Source organism: Carassius carassius, chromosome 24, assembly GCF_963082965.1.
Source record: "Carassius carassius chromosome 24, fCarCar2.1, whole genome shotgun sequence".
Taxonomy (NCBI): domain Eukaryota; kingdom Metazoa; phylum Chordata; class Actinopteri; order Cypriniformes; family Cyprinidae; genus Carassius; species Carassius carassius.
In genome coordinates, this window is record NC_081778.1 from 19875667 (window position 1) to 19894191 (window position 18525).

The 18525-nt window shown below is 38.1% G+C and overlaps 1 protein-coding gene across 3 annotated transcripts; it reads right to left on the bottom strand.

The window, feature by feature from the left end:
* Positions 1-92: 92 nt before the first annotated feature.
* On the bottom strand, positions 93-18485 carry LOC132103107 (ATP-dependent translocase ABCB1-like). 3 transcript variants are annotated; one of them, XM_059507936.1, is made up of 27 exons: positions 18357-18485; positions 17978-18041; positions 17357-17510; positions 17212-17263; positions 16917-17108; positions 16659-16830; positions 16241-16365; positions 15749-15920; positions 15437-15550; positions 11555-11665; positions 11335-11460; positions 11037-11240; positions 10758-10928; positions 10514-10675; positions 7114-7266; positions 6627-6770; positions 6413-6517; positions 5733-5810; positions 5561-5644; positions 4957-5160; positions 4778-4878; positions 4522-4662; positions 3048-3204; positions 2554-2751; positions 1868-2074; positions 1135-1281; positions 93-874 (listed from the first exon to the last, which is right to left on the bottom strand). In XM_059507936.1, the coding sequence occupies exons 1-27, from the start codon at positions 18413-18415 to the stop codon at positions 677-679; spliced, it is 3795 nt and encodes a 1264-aa protein (XP_059363919.1). In that variant the 5' UTR covers positions 18416-18485; the 3' UTR covers positions 93-676. The 3 variants fall into 3 exon arrangements, 2 of the variants coding, with proteins under 2 accessions (XP_059363919.1, XP_059363920.1); XM_059507937.1 differs by lacking the exons at positions 17357-17510; positions 18357-18485 and having other exon boundaries at positions 17978-18043; XR_009423337.1 differs by lacking the exons at positions 93-874; positions 1135-1281 and having other exon boundaries at positions 1940-2074; positions 2554-2681.
* Between the last annotated feature and the right edge of the window lie 40 nt (positions 18486-18525).

Below are 18525 nucleotides of genomic sequence, written 5' to 3' on the forward strand. Positions count from 1 at the left end.
GAGGCTAATGAAAAATGCAATATTTATTCTAAACTTGTTTTTTGTTTTTTACAGTAGACTTTTACAGAATGGGTGATATGAAAACAGTGTTATAAATAAACCGGCCTTATAAAAAAGGCACCACACACAGACAACTCTATAAAGGAGTTTGGAGCTTTTTGGCCTTCAATAATGAGAAACCATGGCAACATTTTTGGTATCAGGCACCAGGGGACAAATTATTTATGTATATATAAATTACTGTACATGATTATGTAAAGACAGTCACATTTTAAATGTTTTGCCCTCAATAGTTTTTGCTGCAAGTACAAAGTGTGTGATCAGGAAATGTGAATATGATAGTGCTTGATAGAACTGTTAATACAAATGCCCTTATTTTGTTGGTGTTTAATACATTTAAATCAGCAACAGGAAAGTACTGATTTGGATTAATGTTAGGTCCTAAAACTGAAAAGTACAAAATGACAAGGCACTGATAGTTACACAATTCTTAGTCTGATCTCTGTCCAACTAACATTACACTTTGACAAAAAATCTAAATCCTTATTATTTTCCCGGCTTCCTGTAGTAATGCCACATAAAGCCTACCAAGTAAAAAATACACGCCTGCAACCACAGGAGAGCATTTCTATGGAATATCTTCTAGAGTCTGCATGTGCGCTGCTGCTCTTGACCATCAGTGTCTCATCTGAGAGGTGACGAGGGTGTAGTATGCCCCTTGCTGGCTGAGGAGCTGCTGATGTGTGCCCTGCTCCACCACGACCCCGTTTTGGACCACAGCTATACGGTCTGCATTCTGGATGGTGGACAGCCGGTGGGCTACGATAATACATGTGCGGCCCTCACGTGCCTTGTCAAGAGCATCCTGCACTAACTACTCACATAGCAAAGAGAAGAAAGACAGAAAGAAGTTAAGTAAAGAGAAATACAGTGTCTTCACTCTTTTCTAGCAGGTGTGACTCTTAATCGCTCTGTAAATCCAGAAGCAGCTTGAATACTGTCTGTATTAACAAATAACCAAAGTCAATTCTTTTTGCAAACTCATAGCTTTGATTTCTGCTTGAAACCATTGACATTAAACATTTCATTGTGACAGCTTAAAATTTCATGCAGTGAGTTTCTCACTCTTCTCACCTTCTCACTCTCAGTGTCCAGAGCAGATGTGGCTTCATCTAGCAGCAAGAGTTTGGGGTTGCGGAGAATGGCCCTCGCTATAGCAATACGCTGCTTCTGCCCTCCTGACAGCTGTGTACCTTTATCACCTGCTTGTGTCTGGTATTGCTGCAGACAAACCACACAGTATTATTTAGTAAAATTGTAGACAGTCATATAAATAGTCTTTAATTTTTTTAAAGAGGTCTCTTGGGGCCACCAAGGCTGAATTTATAATGCAAAAATATCTCTATATATAAAAACCCTTTAATATTGAAATATTGATAATGAAAAGTTATTAAAATAACTGTTTTATACTGTATTTAAAAATATTGTATAATATATTTTAATATATGAATTTTCAGCTGCCATTTCTCCAGTCTTTAGTGTCATTTGATCCTTCAGAAACCAATTTGATGCTTTTTTTAGTTATTATTTTCTGTGGTGAAAACGGTTGTGCATTTATATAGTATAAAGTATATTTTTTCAGGATTCTTTGATGAATAGAAAGTTCAAAAGAACAACATTTATTTGAAATAGAAATCTTTTGTAACATAAAAAATATAGTTGCCTTTACTTTTGATCAATTCAATGTGTCCTTGCTGAATAAAAATATATTTTTTTAAGTAACTAACTTAAAAAGTATTGAAAAAAAATCTTACTTGCCCCCTTACTTTTGAATGAGGTGTACATGAGGAGTATGGTTGTACTGTACCTTTGGCAGCCCCTCTATGAAGGAGTGTATGTTAGCAGCCTTAGCGGCCTCTTCAATCTCCTGCTGGCTGACTTTTCTGCTGTTGTCTCCGTATGCAATGTTCTCTGCCAGGCTGCAGTCAAACAGCACAGGCTCCTGGGAAACAATGCCTATTTGCGAGCGCAGCCAGTGGATGTTCAGTTGCTTTGCGTTATTATAATCCAGCATCTGTTAACAAACAGTTACCAGTTTGGGCTAACCATGGTTTTTTACTGGTATAACACATTTCAATGTTTCTTTATTACATAATTCCAATTTCTGTAACATGTAAAGTATCTTGCTTTTGGATCTAATGGCTAATTAACAGTAAACAGGTCTGTGTTATGGTCTGAGTCATAAAGGTTTAAGCACCTGAAGGTTTCCTTGTCTTTTGGTCTGCCTTATCATTGACCTTGAGAGAGGTAATAACATTTTCACTTCCATGGCTGTTGTGTATTTAGTGTGCTAGTGTACTGAATGACAGTGTATGTGTGTGAATGGCATCTTGCTGAGTTGGATCAGTGGTTAGAGACTGTAAAACTAAATGTCAATTTAGGTACCTTGGGGAAAGACATTATCATATAAAAAAATAGGTTATTAGATAAATATGCTAACAAAGCTATAAAATGTGGCCTCTGAAATACTTGTTTGTATGTGTGTTCTCCTACCACGTTGCCCTGCTGAGGGTCATAAAATCTCTCCAGTAATTGGATGGTGGTGCTCTTGCCACAGCCACTGCTGCCTACGAGGGCGAGAGTTTGCCCCTTCTTCACCCGGAGCCTAAGGCCCTGCAGCACTTGAACATCCGGCCGAGACGGGTAGTTAAAACGTACATCTTCAAAACTCACATTCCCTTCAAATTTATCCTACGGAGATCACAGGAAACAGCCACATTAGTGCACGTTTGTGTATACTAGTGTCATCATTGCATCATTGTCTCTTCATTAATACACTGAATGATTGATATTTATGGTGAGCAGAGTCCAGCTCTGCCTGAGTTTTATCAGATTAGGATGGGAATGAAGAATAATAAATTATTAATTTCATGACAGGCTTCTGGAAACTATGAGATCTTGCCTAGAGTTAAGACTCAGAAACCCTTTTATCACGTATTAGGCATACGGTGTATTCTGGTGTTCAAGTGTGTGCATGAAAGGAATACCGGCTTGTCTCCGTCCTCTGAGGCATTGTCAATGGCAGGGACTCTGCTAATGAGCATAAGGACATGAGAAGCAGCCATCTTGGCCTTGGCATAGTTTGGAGTGAATGTGTTTGCTTCTCCAACAGCCATTGCTCCGTACACCAAAGCTGAGACCACACTGAGAGACACAAACACATATATCACCCAGGGTTATTATCGATAACTAAAACTTACAAAATTTTCTATTTATATGAAACTTTTTTATTTCAGCTAGTTGCCAAGGCAAAATTTCAAATTGTTATTTAGCTTAACTTGAAGTACTAAAAAAAAACTAAATACACTAAAACCAATTAATATAATTTCACAAGACATGAAAATGACTAAAACTTTAACTAAAATTAAAGTGAAAAAAAAGAAATTACGTCTAATTCAAAATATTAATAAAAACTATAATATCATATCAGTAAAACTAAAATAACACTGACATCACAACCTATAGGGCCCTATGATTTCTGTGATTTGGAAAACGCAGAGTCCAGTAATAAAAACCACATTTAATGTATAATGCGGAATGTCACGGAATTTGTCAAATTTTGGTTGAATAAATCAAAGAAGGTCAGTACTCTTAAATCAAATGGCGATATTTACTAGTGTCTGTGAATATTAAACTGCAGAAAGACTTGCATGTTCTGTGTGTCTCTGTGTGAATTAAATGGAATCCAGGAAAAACAGTTCTTATTATAGGTTTTAAATTATTTTAAAAGATGTTTGCTATTGTTATATTTTACTTGTTTTGCACTTCATTTTTTTTATGGCAATAAATTACAGCTTTCTAGACTGAAATTGAATTAGCCTTATTTTCACAAAAATTACAGTACTGACTGAATGACAAAACTGTTTTCCCCACTCGTTAAACCAGTGATTATCAGTCAGATTATACTCCATATGCAATATATATGTATAGTATATGTATAGCCCAACTTAATTAGACTCTGGGACTATGGGTAAACATTGCTATTTAATGGGTATTTACACTGCTAATTTATTGCTATTTAATAATTATTTCTCTGATTGAAAGCCCATTTGTTAGATCACTTGGATCAGCTTGAATCTTCTATCTGCAAATGTAATGAATCACCAGCCTCATTTCTGTGTTGTCTAAGAGATTATCTACATTCACTGCTCATCTGGATAGTTTATTCTGACTCACATTTATTTCTGTAATCATTAACTGATTGTATAGAAAGCAGCAGACTTTGGAACCCCCAATCTACTCCCACTTATCACCTGTACTCTAGTGTGTTTTAGCTAGAGTGTGTCTCTACTACTTGTCCTCATTCCCTTCTGTTTAATTTGTACAAATCTGAACTACCAATGAAACACATTGTAGACGACACTAGATCATGTTAATACTACTGTGGAGACTTTTTTTAATCACATATTCTTCAGTATGTTATGACATAATCATATAACAGTCATATATTGAGTAACTTACAGGAAGACGCCCTCAAACGTCATCAGCTTTTGTTCAATTAGCCAAGAGCCGAACTTGTAACAGCCAGCATGAGCAAAATAGATCATCGCTTGAGAGATGGAGAACGTCAGGCCGAAAACATGTGCTTTTTTCTTAGCATTTCTTAGGAAATCAGACAAACATCAATTATCTTACCATCAATTCGAAAGCTCATTTTGAATCCTAAAAGATATATAATACAATTTGAAATAATTATTATTAATCGATTTAAACATACTTGTATGGCACAACTAAGTTTTCCTCATACAGACTCTCAAACTTGCTCTCCCTGGTTAAAGAAACCACAGTACGGATATTCTCAATGGCTTCTGTTGCAATCTGAAATGGAAAAAAAGCATTGCTGACAAGGTAGGGAATTTAGTTGTGCTGCATTAAAGCATAAGCATAAATGTTCACCTTTCCAGCTTGTTCAAGCTCTTTCTTGTCTTTTAGAGCCTGTCCTGACAGTAACTTCGTCTGGATGGCTCCAGCCACAGCCATGATTGGCACAATGGAGAGAATGAGGAGGGTCAGCTGCCAGCCGTACACAAATGAGATGATAATGGTAGTGCCCAAGTTGGCCACATTCCGTGCCAGTGTTGCCAATCTTACACCTGTGGCCTGTTGGAAATAAAGTCATTGTGCCGTTTGTGATGAACTACTGTCTTCAACAATTGGTATCAACAATTTTATTTGAATTTACAGTAACTGTAAATTCTTCTTCATGTTATGTTCTTCACATAACTTAATTTCTTAAATTGAGTAAACAGTATTTAATATTCACCTAATCAGTACTACATTTGTAATACAAATATATAGTTTTAATAAAGCTATATAAGTTAATCAAGCACAGTAAATGGAAAACCAATTAAGCTTAAAAATACAGTAAATAGTACGTGAAGCAGCAGTTGGAGATGAACGACTTTGTTATTGTACATGGGTATCAGTTAAGAAGCTTGGCACACAGTTATGTGTGGAACTATGTGTTACTCTTGGTGCTGGGATAGGAAATGAGACTTACACCTTGCACTTGAGCTATATCTGCAGCCAGTCTGGTGGTCAGCGCACCCACACTGTTCTTAGTATCATCATACCAGCTCAGGTCCTAAAATACACAAGACAGGTGCTGTACTACTAACTATCAGCAGACATTCAGAAATAGCTTCAATGGTCTATGTCTATTATTGTCTCACCTGTCTCATCATAGCATTAAATGCTTTAAACCTCAGTCGCATGGTCAGAATCTCACCAGCTTTCCCAAAACAGAAACCCTAGAATAAATTACATCAAAATAAAAAACAAAAAATTACCCCCAAATTAGGCTTTTTTGACAAATTCATAAAATTGTTTTTTAAAACTGTCATGTCTTTTGACTAATTCAACATACATGTAATGGGTTTAATATGTTTTATTTGTTGATGCACAATTTCTTCCCGCAAAATTCATAGATGTGCTTTAATAAATGATGGAGGTATCAAAGTTTGGGGATGGTAAAATGTAAAATGGGAATTTAACTAGATAAATACTAGACAGATCTGTCCGCTATTAGTTGGAGTTTACAAAGTGGTATTTCACAACAGTAATCTTTTAGATGTATAAATGTATAATGTATAAGATGCACCTCACAAGTATGCTTATCAGAACAAATCTTATCTTTTGAAACAGCTCACATGAAGACCTTATGTAATTCTATATAAACCATCCTTTTCCATCTCTGACTACAGGTTTAACTGAATGGTTCTCAAGATCGTTACCAAGTAGATTATTATCGAATATAAGGTGTCTCAGTCAAGTTATGCGATTTTTGTTTAGCATTCAAGGTGATTTAAATGTACTGTGTGTTCTAAAATTGATGCTGTAACATAAAACAAACCTGTAAGAACAAAGTGAAAAAGGACACAACCCCAAAGGCAGCAAACAGCAGAGAGTAGAGCTCACTCTGTTTTCGTATAAGTTCCTGATCATTCTCAGTAAACACCTAGAGAAGAAGAAGAAAGAAAATAAATGTATGAGGAATAATTTCTCATTACTGCTGACTGTCAATAATGGCAATTATTATTAATATTTAATTTCCATGAACAACATACAGAAATGATTTTAGCAAAAATGACAGAAAATGCAGGCTCCAAGCCTCCGTTAATGATGGCACATAAAACTCCAACCACTATGTACGGCCATTCCGGATGATTCAGTTTCAGGATTGTCAGGAAGGAGACATTTGGAACCTTTTCCTACAAAGAAAAGAGAACAAACACAAAAAATAATTTCAAATAAAAATGTAATGATCATAATTTGATCAAAATACAATTTCTTTGCAGATAACATATTCAGTCTTGAAGTTCCTTTTTAAGGAAAGAAAAGAAAACAAATGAAGACACTTGTAAGAGGATTTATGGAACTTTTATAAACAGTTCTGTTTGGTTTTATTTGAAATTACCCATAAATAATGACTGAGACATAAAAACTGAGACACACATTCTCCACTAGGGTTGTTTGTGTGTAAGACAATGAAGGTATTCATAAAAATTAAATTGATGAATGAATTCATGAATGTTGGCCATTATTGTCTCTTACCTCCTTTGTCTGTTTCTCTTTATCCTGCTTATCTTTTTCCGAGCCACTTCTGGATTTATGTCTGAAAAGTGTGCAGTCATTCAGAGAGTTGACTGAGGGACTCTTCTCATCCAAAATCATCTCCTCTTTGGCCTCCTCTGTGCTCTTAAACATCTGTGATTTAAACAATTTAACTCAAAATAGACCCTATTTACATTCTGAATTCATTTTCCCTGTGTGATCATGAACAGTTCATCAGAGAATGTCAAATAAATATTTGATTTAATAATCGTTCACCAAAATATAACAGCTTGCTTGCCTCCGAAACTTTTCTTTTCTGCTGCTAACCAAAGCAGGCAGGACCAATACGTTTCAGCTCCAAATGATCCAGTCGAATCCAGATCGATAAACTGCATTACATCTTTATGAAATGTGTCACATTGTAAAAGATTACAAGGCTGATCACAATGTACGTAATTCCACCATCTGAGATTGTCATGTCACTGTATTATTGGTTGCCACTGCGATATTTGACAGAGATCATGCGAGCTTTACTATCTGCTCAGTATCTTTGATAGCCACTGTTACACATGTTGCCTCAAATTGCTGTGATACCACAAATCACTGACAGTCAGTGCCCTTTAATGTTATGTCCAAGCCATTTCACAGAGATATTTTCACCTTTAATGGACCTACTGAGCTTTGTGGTGTGGGCCCAAGGTGCTTTCTTCGGATCATCAGGTGGGTACCCTCTTTCAACAGTGTTTCACCAATTAACCCACAACACCTCCAGAGGGCTTGACAGCTAACCCCAGCATCCTGGGGCAGCCCCCTCGGCCCCTTGGACTCCACAGCCAGTGCTCTTTTATATTCCCTCCCTACCTGGTGGGCTGTTTCATTGCTCACAGCGCTTCAGCCACAGCCATCTCGATGCTGTCTATGCTCTTTTTGTGATATTCGCCATGAGCCGTCTCCTGCTGGGAACTTTTATTCCAAGTCTGGACAATGCACTCCAAAGTGACTGCCCAGGAAATCCTCGGCAGCCTACTTCCACTAGCAAGTTCCATGCCCACCATCCCACCTGCTGGCACTGTTGGGTGAGTGGTTGGTACTTACATTTACATTTATTCATTTAGCAGACGCTTTTATCCAAAGCGACTTACAGATGAGGACAGTGGATGCAATCAAAAACAACAAAAAAGAGCAATGATATATAAGTGCTATAACAAGTCTCAGTTAGGTTAACTCAGTACACCTAGCATGGGATTTTAAATAATATAATATAAAGAAAACAGATAGAATAAAAAAGAATAGAGCAAGCTAGTGTTAGAGGTTTTTCCACATACACACACACACATACAATTGCATAATTAATGAAAAGAAAGTAGAATATAAAAAGATTAGAAAGGTAGTTTTTTTAATTTTTTTAAAGAATATAATTAGAATAGTGAGTGTTAAAGTTAGAGGGTCAAATAAAGATGGAAGAGATGTGTTTTAAGCCGATTCTTGAAGATGGCTAAGGACTTTGAGTTGGGGAGGTCATTCCACCAGGAGGGAACATTTAATTTAAAAGTCTGTAAAAGTGACTTTGTGCTTCTTTGGGATGGCACAATCAAGCGACGTTCACTTGCAGAACGCAAGCTTCTAGAGGGCACATAAGTCTGAAGTAACAAATTTAGGTAAATGGGTGCAGAGCCATTGGTAGTTTTGTAGGCAAACATCAATGCCTTGAATTTTATACGAGCAGCTATTGGAAGCCAGTGCAAATTGATAAACAGAGGTGTGACATCTTGCTGCCGCGTTCTGAATTAATTGTAAAGGTTTAATATAATTTGCTGGAAGACCTGTCAAGAGGGCATTGCAATAGTCCAGCCTGGACAGAAAAAGAGCTTCTATCTTGCTCAGTTCTATCTTGGCAAGGTTGAGTTGAAGGTGATGGTCTATCATCCAGGAAGAAATGTCTGTTAGACAAGCTGAGATGCGAATAGCTACCGTCGGATCATCAGGATGGAATGAGAGGTAGAGTTGAGTGTCATCAGCATAGCAGTGGTATGAAAAGCCATGTTTCTGAATGACAGAACCTAATGATGCCATGTAGACAGAGAAGAGAAGTGGTCCAAGAACTGAGCCCTGAGGCACCCCAGTAGTTAGATGTTGTGACTTGGACACCTCACCTCTCCAAGATACTTTGAAGGACCTATCTGATAGGTAAGACTCAAATCATTGAAGTACTTCCCAAGCTTTCTCTCATGGGCCTCTTCTATCCTCTCCTCCCATGGCACAGTCAGTTCCAGCAACACCAACTGATTTTGTTGCTCTGGACCACAGAACTATTTCTGGTCTGAGAGTTGAGGTAGTGGTCTCCTCTGGAAACCTGAGCTGTCTCCGGAGGTCAACTCTCATGTCCCAGTCAGTAGCCAATGTCAGGATTCCTGAGCCAGTCGATGTCACTCTGGAGCTTTCCCCTGCTCTAACAAACCTGATCATATGGGGTGCTATTGTCCTCGTGATTTTGTGGGTCTTCCCTCTCTCTTCCTCCAGGCCTGTAGCCAGCTCGGCAAGTATCTGGTCGTGCCTCCATCTGAACTTGCCATCAGCCAGGCTAGCTTGACATGATGACAACACATGTTCAAGGCTTGCCGGTTTCCCACACAACGTGCAGTTTTGGCTCTCAACCAGCCCCCAACGATGGGAGATTCACTGGTGTTGGTAGGACATTGTATGTGGAGCACAGGAGGAATTTTATCCTATTCTCTTCCATGCCCATATATCCCTCCACCCCAATGATCTTCCTTGGACACTGCCCCAACATGTCCACCTCCCCTGATTTTTCATTGCTGCTGCCCTCACTTGCCTACCCTCCTCCTCCACCATATGGAGCTCTTCCTGGACTAAGCAGTAGCGTCCCTCCGCCTAGCTCTGGTTATAACTCCTAAGCCCAACCTGCCTTGGTTGACCGATCCCACGATGTCTTTGCGGCGGCCTCTGCGTTTGCCACAGCCCTGATTGCTGACCATTTCCATCCTGTGTGGATGGTGATATCTGCCTGGCGGACCAATTGATCTCTACTGTCACGAAGCATTTATCACCTTAAACTCTTCAACCACAGATGTTAATTAATGGCAGCTGTAACTTGCTTCCTGAGCTGTACAGGCCGATTGAAGAAAGGCTTTTGGGGACTAACAGCCATCTGCGAAGAAAGGTGTTGATCCTCCTTTCCAAGGCTTCAACTGTTGTTAACGGCACTTCATACATAAGCAGTGGCCAAAGAAGTCTTGGGAGCACACCATGCTGGTAGCCCCAGAGTTCAGAGCATTGCCCTGAAGAAAATGCTCTGTCAACCTTTCATATTTAACAGCAACATGCCACAGTTTCATATAGCGCTCATGTGTGTGTGTGTACAGCACTGTTGGTTACTAACCTGCATAGTAACAAGAGACTGGTAGATTCCTTTTCTCTCCATTAGTTCATCATGTGTGCCCAATTCTACAATTTCACCATTCTGGAATCCAGCAATGACATCAGCATTTCGAATAGTGGACAGCCGGTGAGCCACTATAATGGTGGTCCTGCCCAGCCTCACCTATACAGATGTAAAAAAATAAAATAAAAAAATATATACATAATATTTCCAGTGTTTTTCCAGAATACTATAATTTTGTTACCTTATCTAAAGCTGCTTGCACAATAGTCTCACTCTCGGCATCCAGAGCAGACGTAGCCTCATCAAGAAGGAGAATTTTTGGGTTTCGCACAAGTGCTCGTGCGATAGCAATACGTTGCTTTTGTCCGCCACTCATCTGGGTGCCTCTCTCTCCAACTAGAGTCTCAAATTTCTGAAGATATCCAGAGACGGTCAGAGCACACCTGATCAATCTTTTGTAACCAGACTGATCAAATTGCCTCCTTAAAATTTAAAATTATGGTACAAGGTCTTATCTTACATCTGGGAGCTTCATAATGAAGTCATAAGCATTAGCTTCACGTGCGGCCTGTACGATCTCCTCCTGGGTGACATCTTGGCGGCCATAGCGGATGTTTTCTGCAATGGTTGTGGCAAACAGCACCGGCTCCTGGCTGACTATGCCAATCAGTTCTCTCAGACCTCGCACATTCAGAGAGCAAATATCATGGCCATCTATAGTTACCTGAGGGGTTAGAGGAAAAGAAAAAAGGAACGTTTGGATGAAGAACAGGAACGTCAAGGAGTTTGTACCTCTCTTTGCCAATCTTTGTATTTACCGTTCCTTCCTGAGGGTCATAGAAGCGCTGTAGCAACTGGATTGTTGTGCTTTTTCCACACCCACTGCTACCCACCAAAGCAATGGTCTGTCCACTCATGACTTTAAGATTCATGCCATTCAGAACCTACAAAGCCAAAACACAGCCACAGCTGGAGTCATTTCATTCTGTAAAGTTATTTTGTTCAAATAGTTTTTAATAAATCATTTGATGGTCCTACTTTCACATCCTGTCTTGAGGGGTAAGTGAAGTGGATGTTTTTGAACTCTATGTTTCCTTTTACAAAATCAAGTTTGTAGCCTTTCTCAGAGAAACTGTTGATTTTGGGTTCCTGTTGGTGAAACAAAGGATTGTGAGAGAATTTTTTTTTTTCAAATTCAAATTCCAGTAAGGGATAGAGGTAAGTTCACAATCAAACCTCATCCAGACTAATATACATCAGTATCACACTAACTGCTCTACTCCAGAGAAAAATTGTTCCCTGTGGTCTAAAATTCATTGGACTTTAGTAGGGAACCACCTCTGATCCTGAGACCTGGTCATATTTCGTAGTCCTAAAATAGGACCCTATGATTTCCACCATGCAGGAAACGCTGACAGCATCGCGGAATCCAGTCATAAAAATTGAATTTACTGAATAATACGGAATCTGTCCAATTTATTACTAATTAATCAAAAGTAGTTCATTGAACTTAATTGAAACCGCTATATGAACTAGTATCTGTAAATATTAAGCTGCAAAAAATATAATTTTAAATATGAATCCTGCATGTTCTGTGTGTCTGTGTCAAGTGACAACCTTCCTGTCTTTCTCGTGATACCAACATGAAGTGACTAAAACTGCAATTCATCGAATGGCCCAAAAGGGAGACAGAGACATAGTCTCCCCATGTTAAAATGCCCAACTGTACAGCAGAACGAAATATGTTTACAGCCTGGTTCAAAGTGTTTTTGGTCTATATAGCAAATTTTGCCCTTCATGACAACTGTGAGGGGGTGAATTTTTGTATAACTCATCCGTTTAAATTATACTAAGCCTTAAAGTTCTGCATAATTAAAGGAGTCATTCGTTAGGCTCTTAATGAAAAGTCTGTAACATAGTTTGCTTAAAATTTCTCAATGGTAGTGTAAAAAACAATTTTTTACCCTGTTAAAAACAGCTCTTTTCAAATCACGCTGGTTTGTGGATTTCTCCTTTAATGCTAATGAGCTCTGCTGACCCCGCCCCTCTCTTCCATCTTCTGCTCTCTGAGAGACTGTTTACTTTTAGCCACATTCATAGTGAAACTTGCTAATTAGCACATTATTAGGAAAGGCGATTTGCAATGATTCATTAAAATATATTATGCTCACTGCTTCTGTAGGTGAGGCTGGATCATGAATGATTCGCACGAACATAAACGCAATTAAGTAGATCAAGGGCGTATTTCTTTCAGATCCAAACGTAAGTTAATCCTCTGCGATTTTAGTCACTCAGATGTTGAAAGAGAATGACTACTGCTATGTTCATTATAAGTTTTTACAATTACAAAATTACAATTATTACATCTGACTGATGACGGCTCACTCAGGGCGGGTTTGAGGTAAGACACAAGTCCAGTCTGTGAATCAAGAACAGTTTCTTCCCCCAGGCAATCTACCTCGTGAACAGTTAAATGTTCGCCACTTATGCAATAAAAATGTGCAATATCCTTATATTTATTTGTTACCCCTCCATCGTAGTACAAACCCGATTCCAAAAAAGTTGGGACACTGTACAAAATGTGAATAAAAACAGAATGCAATGATGTGGTTTCAAGTTTCAAATTTCTATATTTTATTTAGAATACAACATAGATGATAAACAACACAATAAACATTTTGAACTCTGAACGCTGAGGACTGTGGATTAAGCATGACCCCTTATGTATTATTATGTATCAATGTGTTTGTCTGTTTGTATATGTATGTTATTTTATTTTATATGTTTATTGTTTGTTTAATGTAATGCTGGAACCTGTACCAAAGAGCTGTACTGAAAACAAATTCCACCAGCTTGGCTGTGTGGTCATTAAAATTAAAATCAAAATCAATGACATATCAAATGTTTAAACTGAGAAAATGTATAATTTTAAGGGAAAAATAAGTTGATTTTAAATTTCTTGGCATCAACACGTCTCAAAAAAGTTGGGACAAGGCCATGTTTACCACTGTGTGGCATCCCCTCTTCTTTTAATTACAGTCTGCAAACATCTGGGGACTGAGGAGACAAGTCGCTCAAGTTTAGGAATAGGAATGTTGTCCCATTCTTGTCTAATACAGGCTTCTAGTTGCTCAACTGTCTCAGGTCTTCTTTGTCGCATCTTCCTCTTTATGATGCGCCAAATGTTTTCTATGGGTGAAAGATCTGGACTGCAGGCTGGCCATTTCAGTACCCGCCAATGATGTTGTAATTGATGCAGTATGTGGTCTGGCATTGTCATGTTGGAAAATGCAAGGTCTTCCCTGAAAGAGACAACGTCTGGATGGGAGCATATGTTGTTCTAGAACTTGGATATACCTTTCAATTTTGATTCGTCTGACCACAGAACAGTTTTCCTCTTTGCCACAGTCCATTTTAAATGAGCTTTGGCCCAGAGAAAATGCCTGCGCTTCTGGATCATGTTTAGATATGGCTTCTTTTTTGACCTACAGGTATTGAGTTTTAGCCAGCAACGGCGAATGGCACGGTGGATTGTGTTCACCGACAATGTTTTCTGGAAGTATTCCTGAGCCCATGTTGTGATTTCCATTACAGTAGCATTCCTGTTTGTGATGCAGTGCTGTCTAAGTGCCCGAAGATCACGGGCATCCAGTTTGGTTTTCCGGCCTTGACCCTTACGCACAGAGATTGTTCCAGATTCTCTGAATCTTTGGATGATATTATGCACTGTAGATGATGATAACTTTAAACTCTTTGCAATTTTTCTCTGAGAAACTCCTTTCTGATATTGCTCCACTATTTTTCGCCGCAGCATTGGGGGAATTGGTGATCCTCTGCCCATCTTGACTTCTGAGAGACACTGCCACTCTGAGGGGCCCTTTTTATACCCAATCATGTTGCCAATTGACCTAATAAGTTGCAAATTGATCCTCCAGCTGTTCCTTATATGTACATTTAACTTTTCCGGCCTCTTATTGCTACCTGTCCCAACTTTTTTGGAATGTGTAGCTCTCATGAAATCCAAAACGAGCAAATATTTGGCATGACATTTCAAAATGTCTCACTTTCAACATTTGATATGTTATCTATATTCTATTGTGAATAATATATAAGTTTATGAGATTTGTAAATTATTCCATTCCTTTTTTACTCACAGTTTGTACAGTGTCCCAACTATGGCCGGCAGCCTTATCATCCTGGAGCCCAAGACCGGTTGCCCACTGAAGCTACCTGGAAGTACCTGGATGGGAGACCTCCTGGGAAAACTAGGTTGCTGTCAGAAGAGGTGCTAGTGAGGCCAGCAGGGGTTGTTCACCCTGAGGTCTGTGTGGGCCCTAGCGCCCCAGCGTTGAGAGAGGCAGGCCCATTTTTCCCAGGATTCTCCTGTATTTTTAATCTTTCTATCAAAAAAATCCCACTGGGCGTATATGTTTGCTACATTCACTTCTGGTAAAACTCAGCCAAACCCCATCATATGAATAATCACAACAACAAATTCCACAATTGTCCAGTTACCAGATCATGTATGAAACACGTCTTTCACACACGATTGACGCATACAAATTTCAACCCATTTCTCCCCTCAACTTGGCAACCTACAGCCCATATATATATATATATTTACATGTATAATGAGATATAGCTTACACTTCAAAAGGCTATTTAATTGATTAAATATGAGCACTGCAAGTTTCAAAGTCAGGTGCCGGGCTGCTTTGTATATGGCGGGTTACGGGAAATTACGTTATTCCTGGCAAAAAACGCCACCTGCTGGCTGAGAACGAATTTGCATTTTTCAATAAGAAGACAATGAATTATAAAACATCCCAATGGGATCTTGTTCTGCATTGGGAAAACTGTTTTCTTCCAACAAGTATGTAATATATTATCCTGAAAACATTAATGATAAAGTTCACTCACATGATCAATAATTTGGAAAACTTTGTAGGCAGCCCCTCTTGCACTAGAAAATGACTGGATGTTAGGAGACGTTTGACCTATGCCGTAAGCCCCAGCTGTGACTGAGAAGAAAATCTAAAACAGAGGAACAGAAAATGCACTCATGAAGTAATCTCATGCTTATTTAAAAGTCTTATTTAAAAGTCTCAATAATGAAGATATCATAGCCATTTTGGGGGTTTTCAATCCTACAATATTTGAAGTATGACCAATGTGACTTTGGGCTTTAATCAGAAGACCACAATGTTTTGTAATAACCCTGCTGTGACTCACAGTTAAAAGCATGCCAATATTATACTCTCCAGCCAGGATAAGAGTGCTGCCATACCAAAAGCCCAGTGCATAGGACATATAGATCATGAAGAATGTGAAGCCCATAGCAATGTTCACAGTGATGGCTTTCTTTATGCCAAAGTTCTTGGCATCCTCTAAGTTTTTGTGATACCTTGGAAGAACAGAAAACAAGTTATTATCCTTGATGCAAAAATATGATGATCAAACTGATTCCCCACCCTTTTCCCCATATGGGACAACAAATGAAACTTTCAAGACCAGACCATAAAGTGATAAAACCAAGTTGTCTCCTTGGTAGCTGTCTACTCTTTATGGTCCTAAGATGGTTTGGCAAATGAGCTGGTTAAAGCTTAGGTCATAGAAAGGTCAGGTGTTTTTAACTCTGTACCACAAAATAACTATGTTTGTCGTTGTAAGAATTCCACTAAGAAAAAGTGCTGACGTTTTTGAGAAACAGACCTTCAAACACACCTCAGTATCTCTTTCTTCTGTCCACCAAAGGCAAAGACAGTTCTGATGGATGACAGCACTTCCTCAGCCACTGCTCCAGCCTTGGCGTAGGCCGTCTGTTCCCTCGTCGTGAATGATGCCATCACCTAATGAGGCAGGGATACAATGTTGCTTTTTCATTGCATCAATTAACTTTATTAATCATTTTATTTATTTATGTTTTTGAAATAAATCTCATATGCTAACCAAGACTGCATTAATGGTCAAACAATACAGTAAAATCAAGTTATCAGTTTAAACTTCACAATGATGACAATGATGCTGATCATTACTCCAGTCTTCAGTGTCACGTGATCCTACAGTATTCATTCTAATATGCTGCTTCAAGAAACATTTCTATAAATATAAAGCTTTCTCTTCATATTCCTTTCTATCCCACCTTTGCAATGAAGGCAGCTGAGATTGCGAGTAAAGGGCAAACAGCAAGGATGACGAGGGTCAGCTTCCAGCCTTTGACAAAACCAATGATTAAGCCAGCTAAAAAGGTGGTCAGACTCTGAAGCAACATGCCAAGCTTATCCCCAATGCCTTCATTTATTTTGTAGACATCACTGCAGAGAAAAAAAAAGAGTCTGAAGTAGGTATGTGGCATTGTGTGCATAATATGTCGATAAATGACTCTTATTATACATCATACTCTGTGAGGCGTGTGTTGAGCTGTCCAGTCTCATTGACATCAAACCAACCGATCTCCTGTTTCATGATGGCATGAAAGAATTTCTTTCTAAGTTTCTTCACCTGACGTCCTGCGGCAAGTGTCCAAAAGGCCACCTGCATATATGCGGCCACCAAAACTACAAATCCCATGATGCTGTAGTTTATAGCATGCCTGTGATGGAAAATCAAGACTATCATACACTTAGAAGGATTTGTAAATTAAATTAAAACATAAATTGTGAAAGAAAATCCAATGCAAAGCACAGTGGTCTTACCTTGTCATCTGCTCTCCAAAAGTCTCATTACTGGACTGTGGGAGGGTGACGTCTAGAAATTGAAAGACCATAGTTTTAAGCAAACCTCACAGATTTCCCCGTGAAACAATATTATATTAATGAGACATAACATTTATACACTCACTGGGTGGAAGGTTATCTGCTATTGTATCATCCACAAAGCTGTTTGTCATGTCTCCAAATACAATAACCATGAGAGGAACAACTGCCCCATTGGCCATGGACATGATTGTGCCAAACAGTATCAGAAAAATGTCGACACTATCTGCATAGCGAAACTGACACAGCGACACACTCCTTTGAGAATAAGTTACATTTCGATATCTATTTTTATTAATATTGATATTTTATTGAATATTAAAAATAAAATAAAGAGCTGCACAATCAAACTCAGAATTACAATCTCAAAATATGAGCATTTAAGCATTCATAGAAAACCTGCAATCAATGCCAAGACAGTTCAATGGATTTAGTGTTAAAGCATTTTATAGAAATGATTACATGAAATTTCAATCAACAAAATTACGTCTCCACCACATCCGTTTTTAATTTAGGCTTATTTAGTTTAGTTTTATATTTAGTTGTGGTTAAAGCATTGTGGTAGTATATTAAAATATATTAAAACATAAAAATGGTTTATATTTGATTATTTAATAATTATTTAGTTATTAATAAATAATTTCACAAATCACAAAAATAATAATAGTACTACAAATACTAACAATATATTTCATATTGCACTTACTATCTCAAATGGACCCACCATCTCCACCTTTTCATTCTCCTCTTCCTTGGCATTTTTCTCACTGCTGGAAATGAATATCACAATTAAGCTTGAAAAATGTAAAAAGCGAAGAAAAACTTAGATAATTAATCTAAAATAATAATAAATTAAATGTAAATATTTTTAATCTCTCAGTAACTGTTTACAGTTACATGGTAATTCTTGTTGACTATAATGATCTAAAACTTTCGTGAGATGAATATGTTAAACCACGACATGATCCATAAACCATAATTAGGCTACAGCTCAAATTAATGTATTTGTAAAAACAAATGGCTCTTAAAACATCAATAAAACATCAACGTAATCTGCCTTGCTTAATAAAAATAAAGTAATTTACCTTTCATCTCCATTCTCTTTTTTGCCATTTGATAGTTTCAGTTGATTCTTCTTGCCCATGTTTGCTGCTATTTCCGATGCTAGTCTGATAGTAGGTGCTAATCTGGCGTTAACGGTCTGTTTTTTTTTTTTTTTTTAAGAATACAGTATAACACACTTTACAATTACAG